Consider the following 21,668-nt stretch of genomic DNA (forward strand, 5'->3'; position numbering starts at 1 on the left):
TACACCACCTTGAAGGTCACTCGATAGAAAAACAAGCACGTTTGCGGACTGCGAGTCGGCTAAATGACTTACGATATCATAGGAATACATCATTACTCGAAAAATAAAATTAATATTATGCATTTATTGTGATTTACAGGAATATAAAATTGTCTTGTTGTAACACATTAAATCAGCACCCAACACTAATAAAAAAAACTTACTAATGTCTATTTCTTGTTTAGAACCACGATTGAAAACTTGGTACAGACATTTCCTTAGGCGGCAGAAAATGAGAATGATGACTCGGTACAAAGGAAAATACATACCGGAAATAAACTTCTCATAGATACCAGGATTGAAATTTGATAATCGCGCCTTATATTTACGCCAGACACGCGTTTCGTCTACGAAAAACTCATCAGTGACGCTCGAAAAAGATGTTTTAAAGGCCAAAAACAAAGTTGAAAAGCATTCAGGAAATACAACTAATACCGGCGTCACACATCAGCGTATAGCTCCGGCGTGTTAAAAAACATTTACGCTGTATTGGGCGTACTAGAAGCGTACCTAAGGCTAAGCGTTTATCCGGCGTTCAAGAAACGTATGTTGGCGTATGTTGTATGTTTTTTTTATGCTGCATACACATTTCCTCGGGTTGTAGCGTTCATCAAGCGTATTTACTTTCCTTCAGTGGCTAGAGGTATAGGGGGAGGGTTGATATCTCATAAACATGTTTATCCCCTCCGCAATTTTGCGCCTGTCCCAAGTCAGGAGCCTCTGGCCTTTGTTAGTCTTATATGATTTTTAATTTTTGTTTCTTGTGTATAATGCGGAGTTTATTATGACGTCCATGATCACTGTACTAGTATGCATATTTTTAAGGGGCCAGCTGAAGGACGCCTTCGGGTGCGGGAGTTTCTCTCTACATTGAAGACCCATTGGTGGCCTTTGTCTGTTGCCTATTCTATGGTCGGGTTGTTGTCGCTTTGACACGTTCCCCATTTCCTTTCTCAATTTTACCTTTGTTTTTCGACGTACTTCAAACTTATGCAACGCGCTTTGAACGATTTCTAAACGTTCCTATGGCGTGCAACTAACGTATACCGACTTTGTCAGTTTTCTCTGTACGTTTGATGCACGCTGGTCTATCCGCCAATGTGTGACGCCGGCATAAGGTAATCTATTCCTAAGGTAGAAAAGCCTTAGTATTCCAAAGAAAACGCATGGAATTTAACCAGCTTAATTGCAACACATGACAGATTCATAGATGTTACAGACTTTGAAAAGACAAATATGGGTGATTGATAACTTGGCGTAAATAATAAATTCATGCGAATTCGAGCGGCCAATCAGTCCATATAACGCTAATTTGAAATGACACACCCTTTTAATGAAATGCAGAGAATTTTTTTTAAATAAAAGTGCTCTTTCTATAAGGATAGTTATTATTACTGTTGCACCGTATTGTAATTTTTTCGTTATAAGTACATCTCTTTTTTTTTCAATGTGAAAATATAAACTCAAGGTAGTAAGACTATTGTCGTGGCTAAATAACTCTTAACTGACACGATTTAAATTGTCCAACCCATTAACAGACTGTATTCCCCTAATATTCATTAAAATGTGATATAACTCAACTTATATAACAATTATGAAATATTTATCAATGACAATTGATTTTTTATAACCAAAGTACTACTTTGTGTCCTTTAAATCATATCTAAAAATGGTTTTTGGCCTTTTATCTAAAATATTGCTATGCGTACAAGCATAAAAACCACATACTTGCGCGACGCCTTTTCGTTTTACTCAAAATTGCGCAGACTATGCATTTTTTTTAATGGTGGAAAATGTTCTATGATAGATATCATTTTGTCAGACACTTTTCTTTTTTTGATGTGATTCTCATAATGTGCCAAAAAATCTGTATATTTAACAGAGTTTAACATTAAATTGTGAGTTTTACTCTTAACAGACGTATAACCAACCCGATTAACAGACCCAACGCCGATATAGCCGCATACTCAATATAGATTAACCGACCTATCTCTCGGTTAGCCGAGTGTCGGCCGTGTTATTGTAAATCAATGGAATATTATTTTAGTATAATATGTTCTTTTACAAATATCAATCGCCAACTGTCAATATCAAATCATCGATTAACAACGGTTCTCAATCCATTTAGATCACTTTTATCAAAGTAAAAGTACGCAAAAATATATAATTATCAACGCCTCTTCATAAAAAAAAACTCCTCCTCATTTAAATATTAAATAGTATTTCTCTTAGTTTCTACAATATCAAAAAGACTTTCTTATATCATAGTATACAAGCATAACAACATGCAATCGATTTTCATTAGAAAACCGAACTTTTGGACTAAACAATGTCTGACTTTAGTTGTAAGTAATTGCAAATGTAACGTTTATAATATTTTTTGCACCAATTTATGAGTTAATTGAATATATGGTTGATATCCTAATTGCATATGGTAAATAACATGTTAAATTCACTAAACCGGTCTTTTTTGGATCATTGCGGAATTTGTAATAACATAAAAACAAGGGTTAAGCAAATCTATTAAAAGATGAAAGACATATTCATACTAATATTATGTCATATTTTTAAAGTAAGATCGACATATTTCCAACAGCATTCTATGAAGGTTTAATTTAATTCATGAGCCTTCATATTTTTTTGATTGATATTTTGAAACAGATACAAAACATAGATACTAGAACTAGTACATTATCTGCTAATTGAGTCAAGAAGTTGTCATTTGTTTGCTTTTTCATTTCATTTTCATTGTATGATTTTGGCCTACATTAAGCCATGTGTTGTGTATTGCGAATATTATGTAAATTCTACCAGGGAACTTTTCTATTTTTAAGTTCATGACAGTTTTTCGTTTCCTTGCAAAGTTAAAAAAATCTATAGTAGATTGTAAATAAGAAGATGTTCAATAGTGTGTCCGTTTGATGTTGGGTGCATACCAGTTTCGTTGTCATCCGCTTCGTTTGCAAGTAAGCGTCCGACTTATACATACAGGCTTCCAAATTTGACATTTTAGAATGCGATGTTTTCTCGGGTGATAACAAAAGCTTTCTATTACGGACATCACGAGATATATTAAAAATGGGGTAATCAGGTAAATAAAAGCTCCTGGATGTTTCCTTTTTTTAATTCCTTATTTGTTGTTGTCCAGTGCGAGTTGTTTTATGCATTTTATTCAGAACGAGAACAAATAAACAATTGAAATAAAATGGTAGGGTCTGATAAGAAGGTCGACCGAGATGAAGGGCGGGCACTTAAGACGAGGGGCGTAATGGTGGGGGGGGGGGGTATCTGCACGGAAGAACGTGAAATGAAATTGCCATTTCACGATGAACGAACAATTGAAAATTTCTTGCACGTTGATCTGTTTACCGATTTCACGAAACACGGTGAATAACGAACCTTTTTCACGGCTGCACGTGAAATTAAATGGCAAAACACGTGAAATAAAAATGGCAAAACACGTTGCACGAAAATAAACCTTTACCACCCTCTTAGACGTGTTTGTGTATTTATAAATCCCACACAAACAAAATTACCACCCATTTGGCAATGGTTTAACAGCCGGAGTGGTGAAGTGATGTTCTGGGTTGACCATATTTATATATCCCAGTTAATACTTCGGGTTTTATTTCTTGAAAGCTAAGAAAACAAATAAAAGTTTTAATAGTAAAAGGACAAAAAAGGAACACAATCCGAATATTAATTCTACCTTTTTCCAAATTACTTTTTTTTAATCATTTAATCCGACAGAAATCGGAATGGGCCGAATTGGGAACTTTTAGACTTCAATGACGTAAATGTTTTTAGTACAAACCTGTTTAGTCATCTGATCGAAATAAGTATTCAAGTAATGTCTTATCATACAACAACATTTTTTATATGTAATCGTTAAAACCAGAGTCGAGAATAAACACATTTTCTGAAACATATAATAACATCTTTTGAATGCAAGTTTTTTAACTATTTTAAACCATTATAAAATATATTTGTACAATCATCTGTTTTTAGTAACGGACATAGAATCTATAATCGTTCGTTTTGAATTTTTTATGTTGTGGATAATTATTCTTTCTCACACTGTGTCAATAAGTACCGTGACCCAGTATCTTTTAAGAACAATAATGATTTGTTCGAGTTTTCGCATATACGCTTCAAAGCATGCATTACCAGTGTACCTCTGATTTTTAATTCGTTAGGTGTTATTTCTCTTTTATAACGATAGTAAAATTTGAAAAATGTAATGACATTTTTCGACCATATTTTTTTATATGAAAAAAGAGTGAATTATCAAATCCCAACATTACTCGTTTGTCTGATAGTATCAGTAATATACTAATTTTGACTATACGCGTTTTGAAAATATATCTTACAGTTGCGTTTTAATACGTCCTTTCCTCTCACTTTCCAAATGTAACATAAAAAGTTGGTCAAAATAAGCTTTATGTATTTCTTCCTCTAACATAAATATACACATGCATCAGCAAAAGATATATAAAGACATATCTGAAAGGAAAAAGCATGCAATCAAAATCGATTATATGAAATGAACAGGAATTGATGAAACGATTATGCTGCATGATCGAGTTCTCTACTAAAATATATTTCAGAAGAAGAAAAAAACGACAATCAAAAAAGAAAATATTTATCAGAGAAAAGGGGTGGTAGAAAAAAATAAAGAAATTATTTGAAAATGAAGAAAATAAAATATGTTTTATGCTCAATTTTTGTCAAAACGTTTTATTTGTTTGATGTGAAATTGAGCCTAATTTGATATTTTTTCATTAAAATCTTCAGACATGGTAACATCTCCCAAATTTACAGTATCAATTTTAACATGCTAGTACACACGGTAAAAGTCCTCACAAAGAAATGTCACCCAAACGGACACGGACTCCGAGCCGATCAGTCTTCGTGGGCCTAGCAAAAAAGTAGAAAATATCAATTTCAAATCTTTAGTTTAACCTAGCCGAAGTTTGAGCCCCCGACCTCCCAGACTCGAGGTGAGCACGCTACCACTAGATCACCGATGCGGTTTAATATAGATGGAAAGATTTCTTCAAAAACAAAGGGTTTTTAGCTCAAACCGTGATATTCGGTTGTTTTTTATAGCTCTATAATTGTCTAATGTAACGCTACATAGTTCTTTTCAATTTGGTATTTATGATTAAATTTACCATTTGCTTATGTATCATGGTACCAAGAGTTGTTTGACTTCTCCTACAACAAATAAGGTAAACACGCAATAAAAATGTCGGCAAGTTGCAGTTCTTATGAATTCACTATACATTATTAAAATATGAAGATGTTATATGATGTGATTTCCAATTTGACATCTACCATAAAAAAGAATTAGGTTGTAAAAAAGCCACGACTGGTCACCGTACCTTTTAAATTGATGGACAAAATCAATTAATACCGTACGGGCGGTATATATGGTATATAAGGTCCCTGATCAACAAAATGTGACACAATATTGCATATATGATATGTTTTAATAACGTTTTACTTAGATATGTGTTTTGTTTTTTGTTTAAAATTTGTTGCTTCTGTTTTACCATATTTGAGTACAAACTAGTTTAACTTCACATTAAATGGGCTTGAACGTCGTCACTGATGTATGAGGTGTTAATATATCAATATCTCAAACTAAGAAATGTTTGTGATAAGGGAGATTTTTCAGAGTGTGTTTTCAGTTTATTGACAACTTATCTTGACTCGGGAAGTTTAAGGGTTTGAACTAAGCATAAGAAACCTGTTTATTTCGTATTTTGACCCATACTTATCGTTTTTAGTTTGTTCCGTTGTTTGGTTGGTATATCATTAGTGAAAACCCCGCACTCCTTTTATTCATAGATTAATAATGGAAAGACAAACGTTTTGCACACATTACATTTTACAACATTTATGAAAAAATGTAATTGTCTAATTACATCCAAAAGGGAATCGAATTTTAAGAAACCTAAGCAAGCACTCTATTTTTTAGAATATAAAACCAAAGTTAATCATTTACAGCAATTTCCTAGTTTTGCGACGAATTCATCTGTCTCAACAACTTCAGAGTCATCGGAAAAGAAAGTTGCAGTTATCGGTGCTGGTGTTAGCGGGATTTCTGTCTTGAGAAATCTAACATGGCCAATAGGTAATATAAAACCTGTTGCATTTGAAAGAAGTTCCACATTTGGTGGTCACTGGTGTTTTACTAACGACACTCTACCTGACCAATTTGGATATCCGTCATCCTCGGCAATATATAGTGGTCTTAGGTAAATTACATTTAAATATGCGTATATATTTAACTAAAATAAAATAAAAAGAAGAGCATTTTAAAGGTGGAAATGAGAACGAATGAAAGGCTTTATCAAACTTCCATGAATGATATTTTTTTGGTTAGAACTATATTATATTTCCAAAGTTTTGATGAGTTCAATAAATGTTTGATAGACCCAATAAAAGATGAAGACGTAGTTATAGCCTTTTGATTAGGTCGATGCACGTTTTTATACTATACAACCTAATGAAAGTATACTGTTTGACTGAGGACATAGTCAATATAAGTTCATCTGGTCTATAAATCAAGGCAATATTAGTTTATTGATGTTTAAATCTCATTAATTGATTTAGATAAGAAGAGACAAATCAGTTTAACACACAAAAACCGAGGGAATCGCGTAAACTCAAAAAGGAACTAGACCGAGTGCGTCAACAGGGTAAGCGCCCCCTGCTGTGCATGCATCACCTGCCATGAGAATTCACACAAAATGTTACAATCGGTAATAGATCAGACTTTGTACGTATATTTGTTCCTACTAACAGAAGTTCCTCTGGAATCTTTGTTATAAACAATAATATAATATCTGTTCCTGTTGGAACTCTTTATTCCTCCAGGAACATATACTGTTCTATTTCTTCCAATGGAAATTATATTCCAGAGCATTTTTCCCTTTGGAACTAATACTATAAAGGAACTTCTATTCCATGACATTTTTATAATAGAAAAATGTTTAAAAAAAATGGAGGGCACACCCAAGCTTTAGAATAATATGATTTTATAATAATTATATTAACCGTCTAAATACATGATTGGTTTCGATGCTTTTGTTACAACAAAGGCTTAACTGTTGATGTATAAATGCTTCAAAGAAGGAAGATACGCTTAAAAAAGAACGTTTAAAACTTTTACACTTCAAAAAAGTTGATACTCCTATCAATATAATCTTCCTAGCAAAACAATTCTTTGTAAATATCAACCCATATAATGAATAAGCGATGAACATTGACGTCCATTTCAGAACTAATTTACCAAAAGAATTGATGACATTTCCAGGATTCGAACAGGATAGTACTCTACCAACATTTCCGACTCAGGATGATATTTTTGACTACCTCAGAAGATACATAGATCATTGTGACCTTGAAAAGTATATGAAGGTAATATTATATTAAAATCATAAATTTAACTAATGAATCTATTAAGGCAAATTATACTTTATTTGTTAGTATTTTGGATTTTGGTGAATTCTATTTGAATTTATAACTCGTTAAGCTGCATCTTCAAATCGAAAAAATAATATGTTTACCATTTATATTTCTACAGATACAATCAACTGAAAATTTATGTAACAGACCTATATATGTCAATTTTTATCTACTGTAGCAAAACAACTAACGTTGCATATTAAATTATTAATTCAAGACGTGTACTCATTGAAATTATTATAATTAGAAACTCATTTGATCATTCTATTGAAAATTTTATCAACGTTACAGAAATATGTACAATTCGACGGTTTTGTTGGGATTCTTATCTTCAGTCCTTTACTTTGGTCTATAACATTCATGGTATCAATAATACTGAACCAGATGCGCATTTCGATAATTAATGTATGTTCAATGAAATCCTAACCAAATACATACGTAACAGTTGAATGCCTGATAAAACCTAAAAGGACCTAACTTAAAGTTAAAGAAATGGATTCAGAGATTTGCATAAAGGAGATCCACGCCCTTATGAAATTTTATCCAAAACTTAAAAAAAGTTGATTTTAATAAAACAATGTCCATTTTGTATGCCAGTACAAAATTACTGGCTGCTGGGCTGGTGATACCTTGGGGATTAATAGTCCACCAGCAGTGTATAAACATAGTGGCAGATGTAACATTCATGGTACCCATGTAACTACACAAGATATACATTTGGACAATTGATTTCACTTCAGTGATGCTCTAAATTTCAAAGAAAAACCAAACCTGTACGTTGAATCAGATAAAATTGAGAATGGAAATGGGGAATGTGCCAAAGAGACAACAACCCGACCATAGAAAAAAACAACAACAGAAGGTCACCAACAGGTCTTCAAAGCTTGCATGAGGGAGATGCCTACCTTAATAAAAAATTATTTCCAAAATTTTGTAACAGTAAATTTCCATTAAAAAATTCCCTATTTCATGCCAGTACGGAGGTACTGGCTACTGGGCTGGTTCCACACTCGAAGAGCGATTATATGTGCACTAAATTTAAAACAAAAATAGAAAATTCAAAAATATTATATGTCGTTATATGCAAAATAATCAATGAGCAAAAAAGTATAACAAAAATGCCAAACTCCAAGGTAAATTCAAAAAGGGGGGAGTTCATAAAAACTGACAAAATCAAACGTTAGACTTTATCGACCAACGAAACGAATAGAAAACAAATGTTATATTCCTGACTCAGTACATATATTTTCCGAAGAAAAAGAGATATTGATTTTACGTCGTTGCGATAGTCACCCATCAACACAAATAACTAAAACATATAGGTCAACATAAAGGCTTCAACAAAATGCATGAGTCTATAAACAATAAGTCAAGCACTTATAATCGCCCTGCGTTGAGTGAAGTTTGAATAGATTTAACAGAGACAATCAAAGACTTGCCATCCACACCAATTCTTCAAATAACTAAAAATAACATTCAGATATTACAGAAGACAACCACTGACAGGGTTCAAGACTTAATTAAAACAGACCCATAAACTTCCGGTGGGGTTATAACAGTTTTAAGATAACAATCTCTTTTTTTTTGTCTCGATCAGGGGACGAACAAAATGTAGACAAATGAAAATATAAAAGAATTGAGTATTGGATAACTCAAGTACAATCAAAACAATTAAGGTTTAAATCAATTAATATGTTCACTGAGGGAAAGCGGCTGTTCGTAACTTCCGTTACGGACGGCCCAATATGGCAGATGACTGTACCGATTAGATTTTATATTTCCTAAATACTTTTGATCAAAAGTATTGCTGGTAGAGCAAATTGGTAATTGTCTGTATAATATGTAGGATAACACGAATATCAAGCCTTCTGGAGATAGAATACCGAAAAAATGGTTTTATACGACGTTCAAAAAAACAAAAAGCCGTACGGAACTTTAAGAATGAAAATAAAAATGTTGTTCGTAACGGATTTTACGGCCGTGCGTAACTTACTTATAATTTTATCGAAATGTGAACTGTATACTGAAAACTGCTCTAAATTAAACAGTATTAAATGCACATATTGCGCTGTTTCCAAAATACGGACAAGTCGTGGAATACGGATACAAAATAAAATAATATGTACGGAAGTGTCCGGTCATTTATAGGATTATTTCCGTGACAAAATTACTGTAAATAAATAAGATTTATACATATTTCTAATGGGCGATATCTTTTTGCGCAAAAAATGAACTCATTTGCGCCACAACTTATTTGCGATAGACACTTTACTATTTTAATTTTTTTTATTTGCCTGACCACTGTCCTGTCCTCCACCAAGTTATTGACTCTTCAATTGAAAATATTTTTACATACTTATTGGAGTAGAATTAACCTTCTATAATAATTTTCCCAAATCCTCTTGAAGAAAAATGAATCGAAAATGTGTTCTACAGACTGCATGCTAGATTTTAATGCCTTACGATTTTCTCTAGAAAAGATTGATAATTTATTCTGATGCATGATTTTTTTTCTTCATTTGTTGTTATTGGCGTTGAACTAGCTGTCAGTAACTGCGAGTACTCTCAGATCTATACTTAGTGTCTTTTTGTTTTAGGGATGTACAAGTACTCGGCCACGTTCACTCTGAGGTTTCTATTTGTATCCCTCTGATGAGTTAAGCCTTTTTCAACTGATTTATATAGTTAGTTCTTAATTTGTACTGTTACAAATGTACACCACTGTCAAGAGCCTGAAATTCAGTGGTTGTCGATTTTTGCTGTGTTACATATTTGTTTTTCGTTCATTTTGTTGTACATGAACTAGGCCGATAGTTTTCTCGTTTAAATAGTTTTACATTTGTCGTTTCGGGGCCTTTTATAGCTGACTATGCGGTATCGGCTTTGCTCATTGTTGAAGGCCGTACGGTGGCCTATAGTTGTTAATTTCTGTGTCATTTGGTCTCTTGTGAAGAGTTGTCTCATTGGCAATCGTACCACATCTTCTTTTTTACACAAACATAAATGCTACCATCATGAAAGCCCAATATGTTGTGGTAAGTATAATTCTTATATGATTTGCATATCTATTAATACTTACATTGGATTGATCAATAAGAATTTTTCTCTTAGTTTACATTTCGATAAACCATGTTTCCGAAACTACTTTCGTTATCTATTCATGCGCGATACACAAGTTTGGCGGGATCCCAGGATTTTCAGAAAATTGAGATAAAAAACAAATGCATAACGATTGTGTATATTTTAGTGCATATATAACCCCGAAAAAATAAATAAAATAAATGCACTGAAGCTTCGAAAATGTGTAAAATTTAAGATTTGAATAAAATTCCGCGAAATTTCATGAACGATTTGGCGAATTTACGTCATGGCAAATCACGACGTCATACGAATGAAAACTTTCATTGGAAAGATTATTTCGTTTCTTGAACGCTTCAAATTAGGATATTGCCTCATTAAAATGAAGTTTTGGAGGTAGGTGTTATTTTATTTCTAATTCCGTTGCATATTTCGAACATTTATGGATTTTAGAAAGTCAATGTGGCGGCCAACTCCTTAGCTACAACATGTAAATTGTGCATTTGATGGTTATTATAGTAGCGTTTACACAAACAAATGTTAATTAAAAATCGCGATTATTTGGTTGAAGAATTATAAGGATTAAACACTTTTTTTCTAGAGGTTATTGATGTGTAAACCGGGGCTCTTACTCACAAACTTTACATAAAAGTCCTTTATTCAGTTTGTGAGTTAATCGCCCAGGTTTACACATCAATAACCTCTCGAAAAAATGTGTTTAATCCTATAATAACTTTGTCTGGTAATTAGTAGCACTTTATATACACTGGACTCTATATGCATGGTCAAAATATGACTACGTTTCTTTTAGAATATATTCTTGGACAAAAGAAACGTTACATTTATTTATATACTGCAGCTGTGCTATTTGAGCAGTCAAATTGCATTGACCGTATATTCATATGTGATATACAGTCACTGACCGTATATCACCTTGTTTATGACGTTGACAATGTGTTTCCGTAGAGTTTTATTTATGACGTCAATAAAACATACAGGTTCGCGGAAATTTATCGTCGTCCGCTTCAAATTAAGAAATGATGTTTTTTACCCAAAATATTTCATTTAGAACAGTTTTGAGAGTTGCAGTATATAAAGAATAACCATGCATTGTCTCGAAATATCAATGTTATTTGTACTCGGCTCGAAACAGGTAGAAATGCTCGGCACAGCCTCGCTTTCTACCTGTTTCTAAGCCTTGTACAAATAACATTGATATTTCGAGACAATGTATGGTTATTCTATATTTACAAAAACAAACGTGTTGTTTTCATGCAATGACAATTTCCAAGTAACAATGAAGATTTTCTTTATCCGAATGCTTCAAACAAGTGCAATATTTATTAGAGTTAAAAGCCAAAGATGCAGAATTATCCATAATTTGTGTCTTAATGAGAACAAAAGTTAGCAAATGAATAAATGACGATTCTGTATCTTTTGCATTTTATTTTTTGTTTAACTTAATTTAAAATCCAGCTACATACTATTTGAAAACAAAAATCTTATACATGAAATATAAAGCTTCAAATAAAAATTATGAATACTTTTGTACATATATTTCTACATACATATTAGTGTTTTCTTAAATATACATGTATGTATTGCCATCCGTAGTATCTGTCTGATTTCTATTCAATGCTCTGTAAAACGTCTTTTTGTTACTTGTCAAATAAAATAACAATACAACGTTTCGATGCGTACATTTTGTTGATGTAGTAAATATACAATTTCATTTTTTTTTCTCTTCAAAATACATATATGATGTGCTTAGTTTTGTTCTTTGAACGTTACGAACAGCCGTTCTATATAAATAATTCACGTAAAGAACGGCTACCTTCAATGTTACGTACGGCTTCTTGGTTTTTTTACCGTCGTATAAAACCATTATTTCGTTATTCTATCTCCAGAACTCTTGATATTCGTGTTGTCCTACATATTATACAGACAATTACCAATTTTCTCTAGTAATAATGCTTTCATTCAAAAGTATTTAGGTAATATAAAATCTAATCGTACGGTACGGTCATCTGCCATGGTGTAAAAAATTTAGCACCTCATGTTGTGGTTTACCATCTTTGCCTCAAGTTTATTGTTTTCTACTTGGTATTAAGTTAATATCGATATCCATTTAGTTACACCTTGTGATCAATTTATTTGGCAATCGCCAATGGCAGTCAGCAGGGTTTAAGAACATCAGTTGTTCGACCTGCTAGTCAAAGGCGTTTTGTTAAAATATATTTTTTCACTCTTTTGGTCTTTTGGAAAATGTTGTTTGTGCTGTATTTAGACCTTTCTACAACGAAATTTGTTACATGCACACGTATAAAAATTGCTGTTTTTATCCAACGCAATCATAGGTTTGAACGTTGTTTTCAATTTAGACTTGTTTATATTTATTTCGTTTGGGCTTGTATTATATATTCCCTCCGGTTTATATAATCCGTTCATCCTATTTTGACTCTTTAAAATTCAAGATTGAGGTAAATTAAATGGCCTTCCAAATATTTTTCGATCCCTAACATCACTGAAGAGACATTAATTGTCGAAATCCGAATATGGTGTAAAAAATTTAGCACCTCATGTTGTGGTTTACCATCTTTGCCTCAAGTTTATTGTTTTCTACTTGGTATTAAGTTAATGTAGAGATCCATTTTGTTACACCTTGTGATCAATTTATTTGGCAATCGCCAATGGCAGTCAGCAGGGTTTAAGAACATCAGTTGTTCGACCTGCTAGTCAAAGGCGTTTTGTTAAAATATATTTTTTCACTCTTTTGGTCTTTTGGAAAATATTGTTTGTGCTGTTTTATACCCTTCTACAACGAAATTTGTTACATGCACACGTATAAAAATTGCTGTTTTTATCCAACGCAATCATAGGTTTGAACGTTATTTTCAATTTAGACTTGTACATATATATACATATAGTGTAAAGAACGGAAACCGATATCTATGCGTACTATATCGGGAAAGACGGAAAATGTTTGATATAAGATAGCATCGAAAACTTTTAAGAAAATGTAATAATAATAATTCTATTAATCATAATTCAATTATTGTTTAAAATAAATTCATGGTGACGAAAATGTTAAATTGAATGTAAGTCCTGATTAAAAATTGTTGAAATTGTTGAAATTTTAAACTTTGTCCTGATAATTTAAATGTATATAAAGAACTAAAACACAGTTTGTATGATAAGAAATTGGCTAATGAATGATAAAGAGCTTATTTGGAGTACACACATTATGACAAAAACCACAATGTGAATTTGAAATACTAGAAGTTGGTTTATGTATTAATTCAAGATGCAGAGCATTTTTGTATTGCTATTAAAGATATGTAGAGTTCTGGAAAAATAATATTTAAGTGTTTTTCTATCTTTTAAACACTTAATATGTATAAAACATATTTTATTTAGTTGAATGAATGTACAAGTATCGTTTAAAGTGTTCTTATCTTAACTATATAAAGGTGTGAACTTAAACAACAACCATCCCGCTGTTTTATCATCTGCTAGCTATTCAATTAATGGCAAATGTAGACCGACATTCATGCTGATTCTGAATATCATTTTATAATTTAAAAGATTTGATATACAAATAACTCCGTCAACGTCTGTGCTCTTGGATGTTTATACATGTACATATATAGTCCCATCTAGAGTGCATGAGAGATAATGTTGAATGTTGAAATCTTAGATGACAATATGCCACTTGTGAATCTAGAACATTCAAATGTCCAATGATATAAACAAAAAAAACATAAAAACATTACTTATTTTAACAATAATCTGCGGTTAACAGTTAAATTATAATAATAAATTCACAAACAGTTGGACACACTGTTTGACACATTATTTGATATGTGCAACAACTTGTCTGATATTTTAAAAATAATATTACTTTGCCTTTCAACATCAGTGTAATCCTTTCTATATATCACACCATACTTTATACGAATAAAGGTAAATGTTGGGTATAAGTAAATGAGATAGCAACCTAACCATAAAATAACCTAGACATCTAGAGAGCAAAATATAGTCTTCTCCAAAAGACAGGCTCTAACAGGGCAAATTAAATATTCAACAATAGAAATGCCTTTATGAAAATGTCAAGACCTAAATCGCCCAGAGTCTCAACGTTCAATGTGAATTAAAAAAATGTATGTAGCTTTTGCTTACATCCTCGTTCTTCTGTCTCTGGTGGATTGTTTTCTCATTGACAATCATACCACATCTTATTTTTCTTAAGGTCTGTCATAAACACAAACATTCTCCAAATAAGGAAAACAAATAAGATATGACATACGACAACTACTTACGAGGTTCCCAAATTTGGACAGGTACTTGTACATGTATATGCAAATGTGGTCGGGTTAAACTAGATCTCAACCATCACCTTTTGAATCTCAGTATAGATAAACAGAACGTGCATAAAAGAAAATACAATACAGACAAGTACTAGAAAAGCACTTTACTCTTATTCATTTATGGATATATGCTTCACATCCCATTTTTGGTACAGAAAATATGCTATCCTATGCCATGTTTTTGCCGCTAACCGTTTGAGCCCCAATTGGCCTTCTATTGGTGTAAAAATGACCGTCCCACATGAGTATATATTGAATACTTTTGAAAATCTAGTTTGCCTTTCTACCTTCCGGCTATGTCATTACAAAATAAAAAATGTATAGACATGTTTTGTTTATGCCTAAAATTAAATGAAAAGCACCATCATACAAGGGCTGTATAAAAAGTTATATATAGCAAACCTTTGATCCTTTTTCAGGAACTTATTTTTGCAGGTTAATCTATATGAAAACATGTATTCTCTTCGTCAATGTGAATTGCTTTTTAAACGCTAGAAAAAGACGGAAAACGATCCCGAATACACAGGTGAAGATGAAGCTCTATAGTTCATTGAAAAATTAAGCTTCACAAGTATTTTCGTATATGGGGTTTATGTTAAGAATAAACATCATCATCTAAAGGTAATACAGATACAGCAAAAATTGACACGAAGTAGGCAAATATTTAAAAAAAAAAAAAAAAAAAAAAAAAAGTTATACCAACCTGTATTTCACAATAGTAAAAAGGAAGACAAAATGGAGACTGCCTTTTTAATGGACCTCTAAATTTCTTAGTATTGTTGCCTTAAAATTGTAAAAACCTATCAAATCGACTTTCTAAAATTCACAGGTGTAGTTTTTTTTTCTCACCAAAATCCTCTTTAAAGTGTCTCAAAATCGAAAAATGCATTTTTTCGAGATTTGAAAAAACCCACCGCGATTTTAACTAGTTGCGATTTAAATCTTTTTGATCTATATAAGAACATAAATTAGGCCATTGTTTTTCTCTTTTAAATCATTTCTCATTTTGTCATGCCGGGGCATTTTATAACATAACAAATATAACATGTATAACTGGAACAACATGTTCCGTTATTTTCCTCTTATAGTTGATGTGCTTCCGTCGGTTTTGGTTTGTGACCCGGATTTGTTTTCGCTTAATCGATTTATGACTATTGAACAGCGGTATACATTGTTGCCTTTCTTTATACAGCGAAATGATGAAATAAGGGTTTTGATACTATTCCATTAAGTGCAGGTGGTGAGATGAATCGACATTCAAATAAGCACTTGATTGGAAATATTGCGCAACATGATTCACGACAATATTACGAATATTAAAAAAACTGAGTAACAATAATAATAATAATAATAATAATAATAATAATAATAATAATAATAATAATAATAATAATAATAATGATAATTATAATAATGATAATAAACACTCTATACAATGATTCTAACAAGTAATATACGAATCGGTAAACGTTTACATCCTAACCCTTTATCGTAAACATCGGACATTTTGTAACCACATCTCTGTTACATTTCAGTTCAATACAGTCGTCACTAAAGCTGTGCCAAAGCACCCAGATGACTTTAAAACAAAATGGGAGGTAACTTACTGCCATGTCCAAGAGCCAATGAATACAACAACAGAAGATTTTGACGCAGTTATAGTTTGCAGCGGGTAAATCATTCTAATCATATATTTAATATGTTTAACAAATATAGTTCATACCAAGATTGCCAAGTTTATTACTCGAAAAAAATCCATAATGATATCATCGATGATTGACAGCCAAAAGAAAATGATATTCAGATAAATTTGAAAACATGTGGTGGCTGCATGATATAAATTCTTCAAATTCATCCAGTTATGTTCAATTTAGAGACCAGAAGTAGCATATTACTGAAATTTGACTAAAATGTTTCATTGGGCTACAAAAACATGAATATGTAAACTTCAATCTTATGTATATCTATTTTGAAAGGATACGTTGATAAAAGCCATGCATATCAATAGCACATACATACCGACATGCTAAATTGCAACGATTGGTAGAAATGAAATAAGACGAATGATTGGTTGTCCCTAAATTTACCCTCTAAAAACTAAAACTTTGGACAGCAATTAATACAACATTTGTGAGGTTCGAACCGAATCTTTCTTTTTATAGTACAGCGCCGAGGAGTATAAGATCAGCTTTATCATCACAGTCTTATCTCATTTGTAAAATTTGTCTACAAAAATGCGTATGTACAAAATAAAATTTAGTTTTATAACTTTTTTTTATCGAAGTTTAATTATCTTAATAATTTAATGATTTTAGAAATTGTGTATTTCCAAATGTTCCCCCTTTCCCTGGATTAAAGGATTTCAAAGGAAGACTTCTTCACAGCAGGAACTATCGAAAGGCTAAAGAGTTCAGGGGTCAAACGGTAGCTGTGATAGGATCATCTTATTCAGGAAAAGATGTTGCTCGACAATTGTCTGATGTCGCTGATAAGGTAATGAAAGTTTTCACATAAAATCATTTATCCTGCAATGTACAAATAAAGTCTCCTCTTACCCCGCTTCCACGATGAGCAAGCGGTAATGTGGATATATCTTTTTGCGTAACAGTTCATTTTGGGGTCCTCTTTACGGTCCATGTTTAACTATGTCGATTTCTTTGATTTAGATTTTAACCACTAAAGTTTAAAGTGTTGGGTGTAAATTTCAGGATAAAAACAATATATGTACATTGTCGGAAAATATAAAATTTATTTGTACTCGATACGAAACAGGAGAAAAGCTCGGCGAGCCTCGCTTTTCGTCCTGTTTCTAAAGCTCATACAAATAAATTTATATTTTCCACCAATGTACATATATTGCATATTGACCAATACATCTCAAAATGTATCTTGCATTTCTATGTTCATAAGTATTGTAAATATGTATTAAGACTACTGGTCATGAAGATTTCTCCGGACATTCGAGATGAATAATAGGTACTTTTTGTATATAAGTTTAGTTTACTGTAAAATAAAAAAAATATGTATGACAACGCTAATTTTAAGCAGTCTAAATGACTTCGAGACGAAGAACAGCAATACAAATGCTGTTCATTTGCTAAGGTTTTTTAGTGTGCGTATAGTGGTTTTGGTTTATAAATAGAAACACAATATCCTTACTTTTCTATTATAATTTGGTTATTTTTTTAGTCCGCCTGCAAAGAACTTTTTTAATCATAACACCAACAGTCTAGTGCTCGTTTTAATTGTACTATGTTTTGTAAGATTTTCCAACAAAGGTTCTGATGATGCCTTGTTCTTGTCTGTGTGTTTATTGTTATGATTGAAAAATTTCGTTGAAGGATAAGATGGTAGAATTTTTAGATGTTACCAGTAATATATTCAATTCGTGTACCATTAAAACGTTTAATCCTACTGCAAATGTTTGCACCTGTCCTAAGTCAGGAATCAGATGTACAGTAGTTGTCGTTTGTTTATGTAATTTATACGTGTTTCTCGTTTCTCGTTTTTTTAGAGCGTTGGTTTTCCCGTTTGTATAGTTTTACACTAGTAATTTTGGGGCCCTTTATAGCTTTTTGTTCGGTGTGAGCCAAGGCTCCGTGTTGAAGGCCGTACATTGACCTATAATTGTTTACTTTTATAAATTGTTATTTGGATGAAGAGTTGTCTCATTTGCACTTACACCACATCTTCCTATATCTTAGAACAAATGTATACCGAAATGTCTTAATGCAACACGCCTGTTGTCTTTCTTTCTTTCGATTGGTTATAAGGACTGGGATCAATTGCTTTTTAGTACATCAGGCTTTTTGTTATTTTTTGTGAGTTTAATGAAATATTTTCTTCATTCAAAGAATAAATTTGATTACTTTTTGTTGTTCTTTTAACACGTATCCGGGGAACTTTTATTGTACGAGAAAAGGAAAGCTAAGGAAAATGTGATCCTAAACCTTCCTCTTTGTGTATTCTGGACAAAATACTAATAGGCTTTATATTTTATCTTGTAGGTGTATATTGTACATATAGATCAGCCACTTAACACTATATATCCAAATGGAAATGTTATCGAGAAGAACTACGCTGCTAAATCAATCACTAATTCGTCGTTAATTCTTGCAAATCGAGAGGAAATCGAAATAGATTCTTTGATATTATGTACTGGGTATCGATACAGATTTCCATTCCTATCTGAAGATATTCTCAGTATCGATGATGAGCACGTATCACCACTATATAAACATGTTCTCCACCTTGATTATCATTCGCTTATGGTAATAACATTATTGAGAAACATAGCGACTTACCCAATATCTTCCAGTATGGGAAAATTCGCAAGAGCAGTTATCGATGGCAATGCAAATCTTCCACTAAAGATTGATATGAAAAAGGATATTGCAAGTGAAGTACAATGGAGGCGCGCGAACAAATTGGTAGGGCCACGATGGCACTACATGGACACTCTCCAATGGGATTTTGACCAAAGTTTAGCACTAATAGGAAAATTTGATCCGTTACCAGAACTTCTTCAGATTTATTGGAATTTTGTTGAAAGACATAGGGAAAACGATTTCATAAATTATTGGAAGTACGACTACCATATGAATGGGAACAATAAGATAGTAGCAACTAAACGAGAAAAAGGTACGGATTTTAACCTCCCGCAGAAAGTTTTTGCATAGTATTATCAAAAATGAAATTAAAATAAAACTTAAGCTATTGAGTTTAATTCAAAAGTCTTTATATCGTTCAGAGTGTTTTTAGAAGTATTTTTTTTTATATTACATCTACATGTACTCCATGGGTTCTCGGTGGCCGAGTGGTCTAAGTAGTTACCACTGTAATCACTAGCCAGTCAACACAGAGCTTGTCAGTTCGAACCCCGCTCTTGCGGTTGCACTCGAATCCAATCTTAATTTACTAGGATTGGTAGTTTTCCTATCGAAGGTCAGTGGTTTTCTCCGGGCACTCCGACTTCCTCCACTAATAATAACTGGCCGCCACAAAATAGTCTAAATGCGGTGCTTAAAAGTGGCATTTAAACACAAAATATCAATCAATCAATCATGTACTTCATAATACAATTGCAATAGAATTGTAATAACTCTTTCTTCTGTGACTTCTGTCCATCCATAGGACTGGTGTTGCATCAAATTTCGTTTTATGCATAAAGTATGACATTCATAAATGACGACGTTATGCGTTGTTTTTTGCCATATGTTTGTTGTCTGTCGTGATAGATGTATGTCCATGTTTTTGTTTGTTTATATACCTTTATGTATTCAACCGTATATTTTGTATCTGCTGTATATTATTTTAACTACTTTACAATTTTAAATCTTTTGCTTTCTAAATAGAAAAATGCCATCATGAACCGCATCTTTTTAAATAGGTAATACAATTGAACTGCTTTTTGCAAGCAACCAAGCATCATCAACAAAATGTATTTGCTTTCTGTTGTTTATCCATTTATTCTTCTACATGCTAAATGTAATGTGATATGCACATTAACTCTGTACTGACTTTGTGGTGGTATCAGAACAATCATACTTTTCCGTAAATTTACCAATTATGTCCCATTCCCTAAGCCTTTGTGTATTGCTTTGATGTGTATCTTTGTACTCGATTTATGAGATTTTAACATGGTTTAACTACTGTTGCCTTGTTATGACAAAGATGTTGTGTTTAAATCATATGTTCACTCTGTAAGAAAACATGTATGCTACTTGGATTCAAAACTGTTACCCTAAAATGAATGCTATTTGCCCGACTTCTAAATGCTGCATGTTTGTCTAAAATGTACAACGTACCACTTGTTTGAGGCACAAAATGCTAGATAAAAAAAAACAATTAACAAAATGTATATAAAATAAGATTTTTCGTTTCTGTAAATAAAAAGTAATATAACAAAAATACCGAATTTCTTGGAAAATTCGAAACGGAAGGTCCGTGATCAAATGGCCTGCTATATGGCTCAAACACTTCAAACGAATGATTAACAACTGTCATATTCCTGATTTGGTACTGGCGTTTTCTTATGTAAAACATGGTGGCTTACACCTGGTTTTATAGCTAGCTAAACCTCTCACTTGTATGACAGTCGCATCAAATTCCATTATATTGACAACGATGTATGAACAAAACAGACAGACATAGAAATGTCAAAAATAGTGGTACAGCAGTCAACATTATGTTATAATCTTGATCACTATAAAAACAAACAAATATGTAACAAAAAAATCATAAAAAGGCATATAGACAAAGCACATAAGCAAAAATTAAAGACAAACATTAACCCAATGACGGGATGTATAAGTACATATCCACGTTATATGTATCCAAAAAACACAAAAAGGTAGATGGACAAAGCACATTAGCGTACATGAAAAGACAAGAAGACACACATTTTACAATAGGTCAATAACACAATGGCGGGATTTATAAATACGGAGCCACGTCATATGTATCAAAGAAACACAAATGGGTATATAGACAAAGCACATTAGCAAATATGAAAGACCAGAATACAAAAATTATCATAGAACAATAACACAATGACGGGATGTATAAGAGTTTCTTCGAATTTATTGAAATTTCTATTAAAAGTTCAGGGAAAGCTATTGTAATCACTACTGGAAATACGATTACTCTCTATAAACGAGAACAAAGTATGTCTAGCGACACAACGACAAAAGGACACCAGTTTTAACA

At 32.3% G+C, this 21,668-nt stretch overlaps 1 protein-coding gene across 1 annotated transcript; it reads left to right on the forward strand.

Moving 5' to 3' along the window:
* The first annotated feature begins 6,054 nt into the window (after positions 1 to 6,054).
* LOC143046967 (trimethylamine monooxygenase-like) lies at positions 6,055 to 19,690 on the forward strand. Its single transcript, XM_076219996.1, has 5 exons — positions 6,055 to 6,302; positions 7,329 to 7,467; positions 16,496 to 16,632; positions 17,276 to 17,453; positions 18,968 to 19,690. The coding sequence occupies exons 2-5, from the start codon at positions 7,351 to 7,353 to the stop codon at positions 19,637 to 19,639; spliced, it is 1,104 nt and encodes a 367-aa protein (XP_076076111.1). The 5' UTR covers positions 6,055 to 6,302; positions 7,329 to 7,350; the 3' UTR covers positions 19,640 to 19,690.
* Positions 19,691 to 21,668: the final 1,978 nt, after the last annotated feature.

This window comes from Mytilus galloprovincialis, chromosome 9 (genome assembly GCF_965363235.1).
Source record: "Mytilus galloprovincialis chromosome 9, xbMytGall1.hap1.1, whole genome shotgun sequence".
Lineage (NCBI taxonomy): Eukaryota > Metazoa > Mollusca > Bivalvia > Mytilida > Mytilidae > Mytilus > Mytilus galloprovincialis.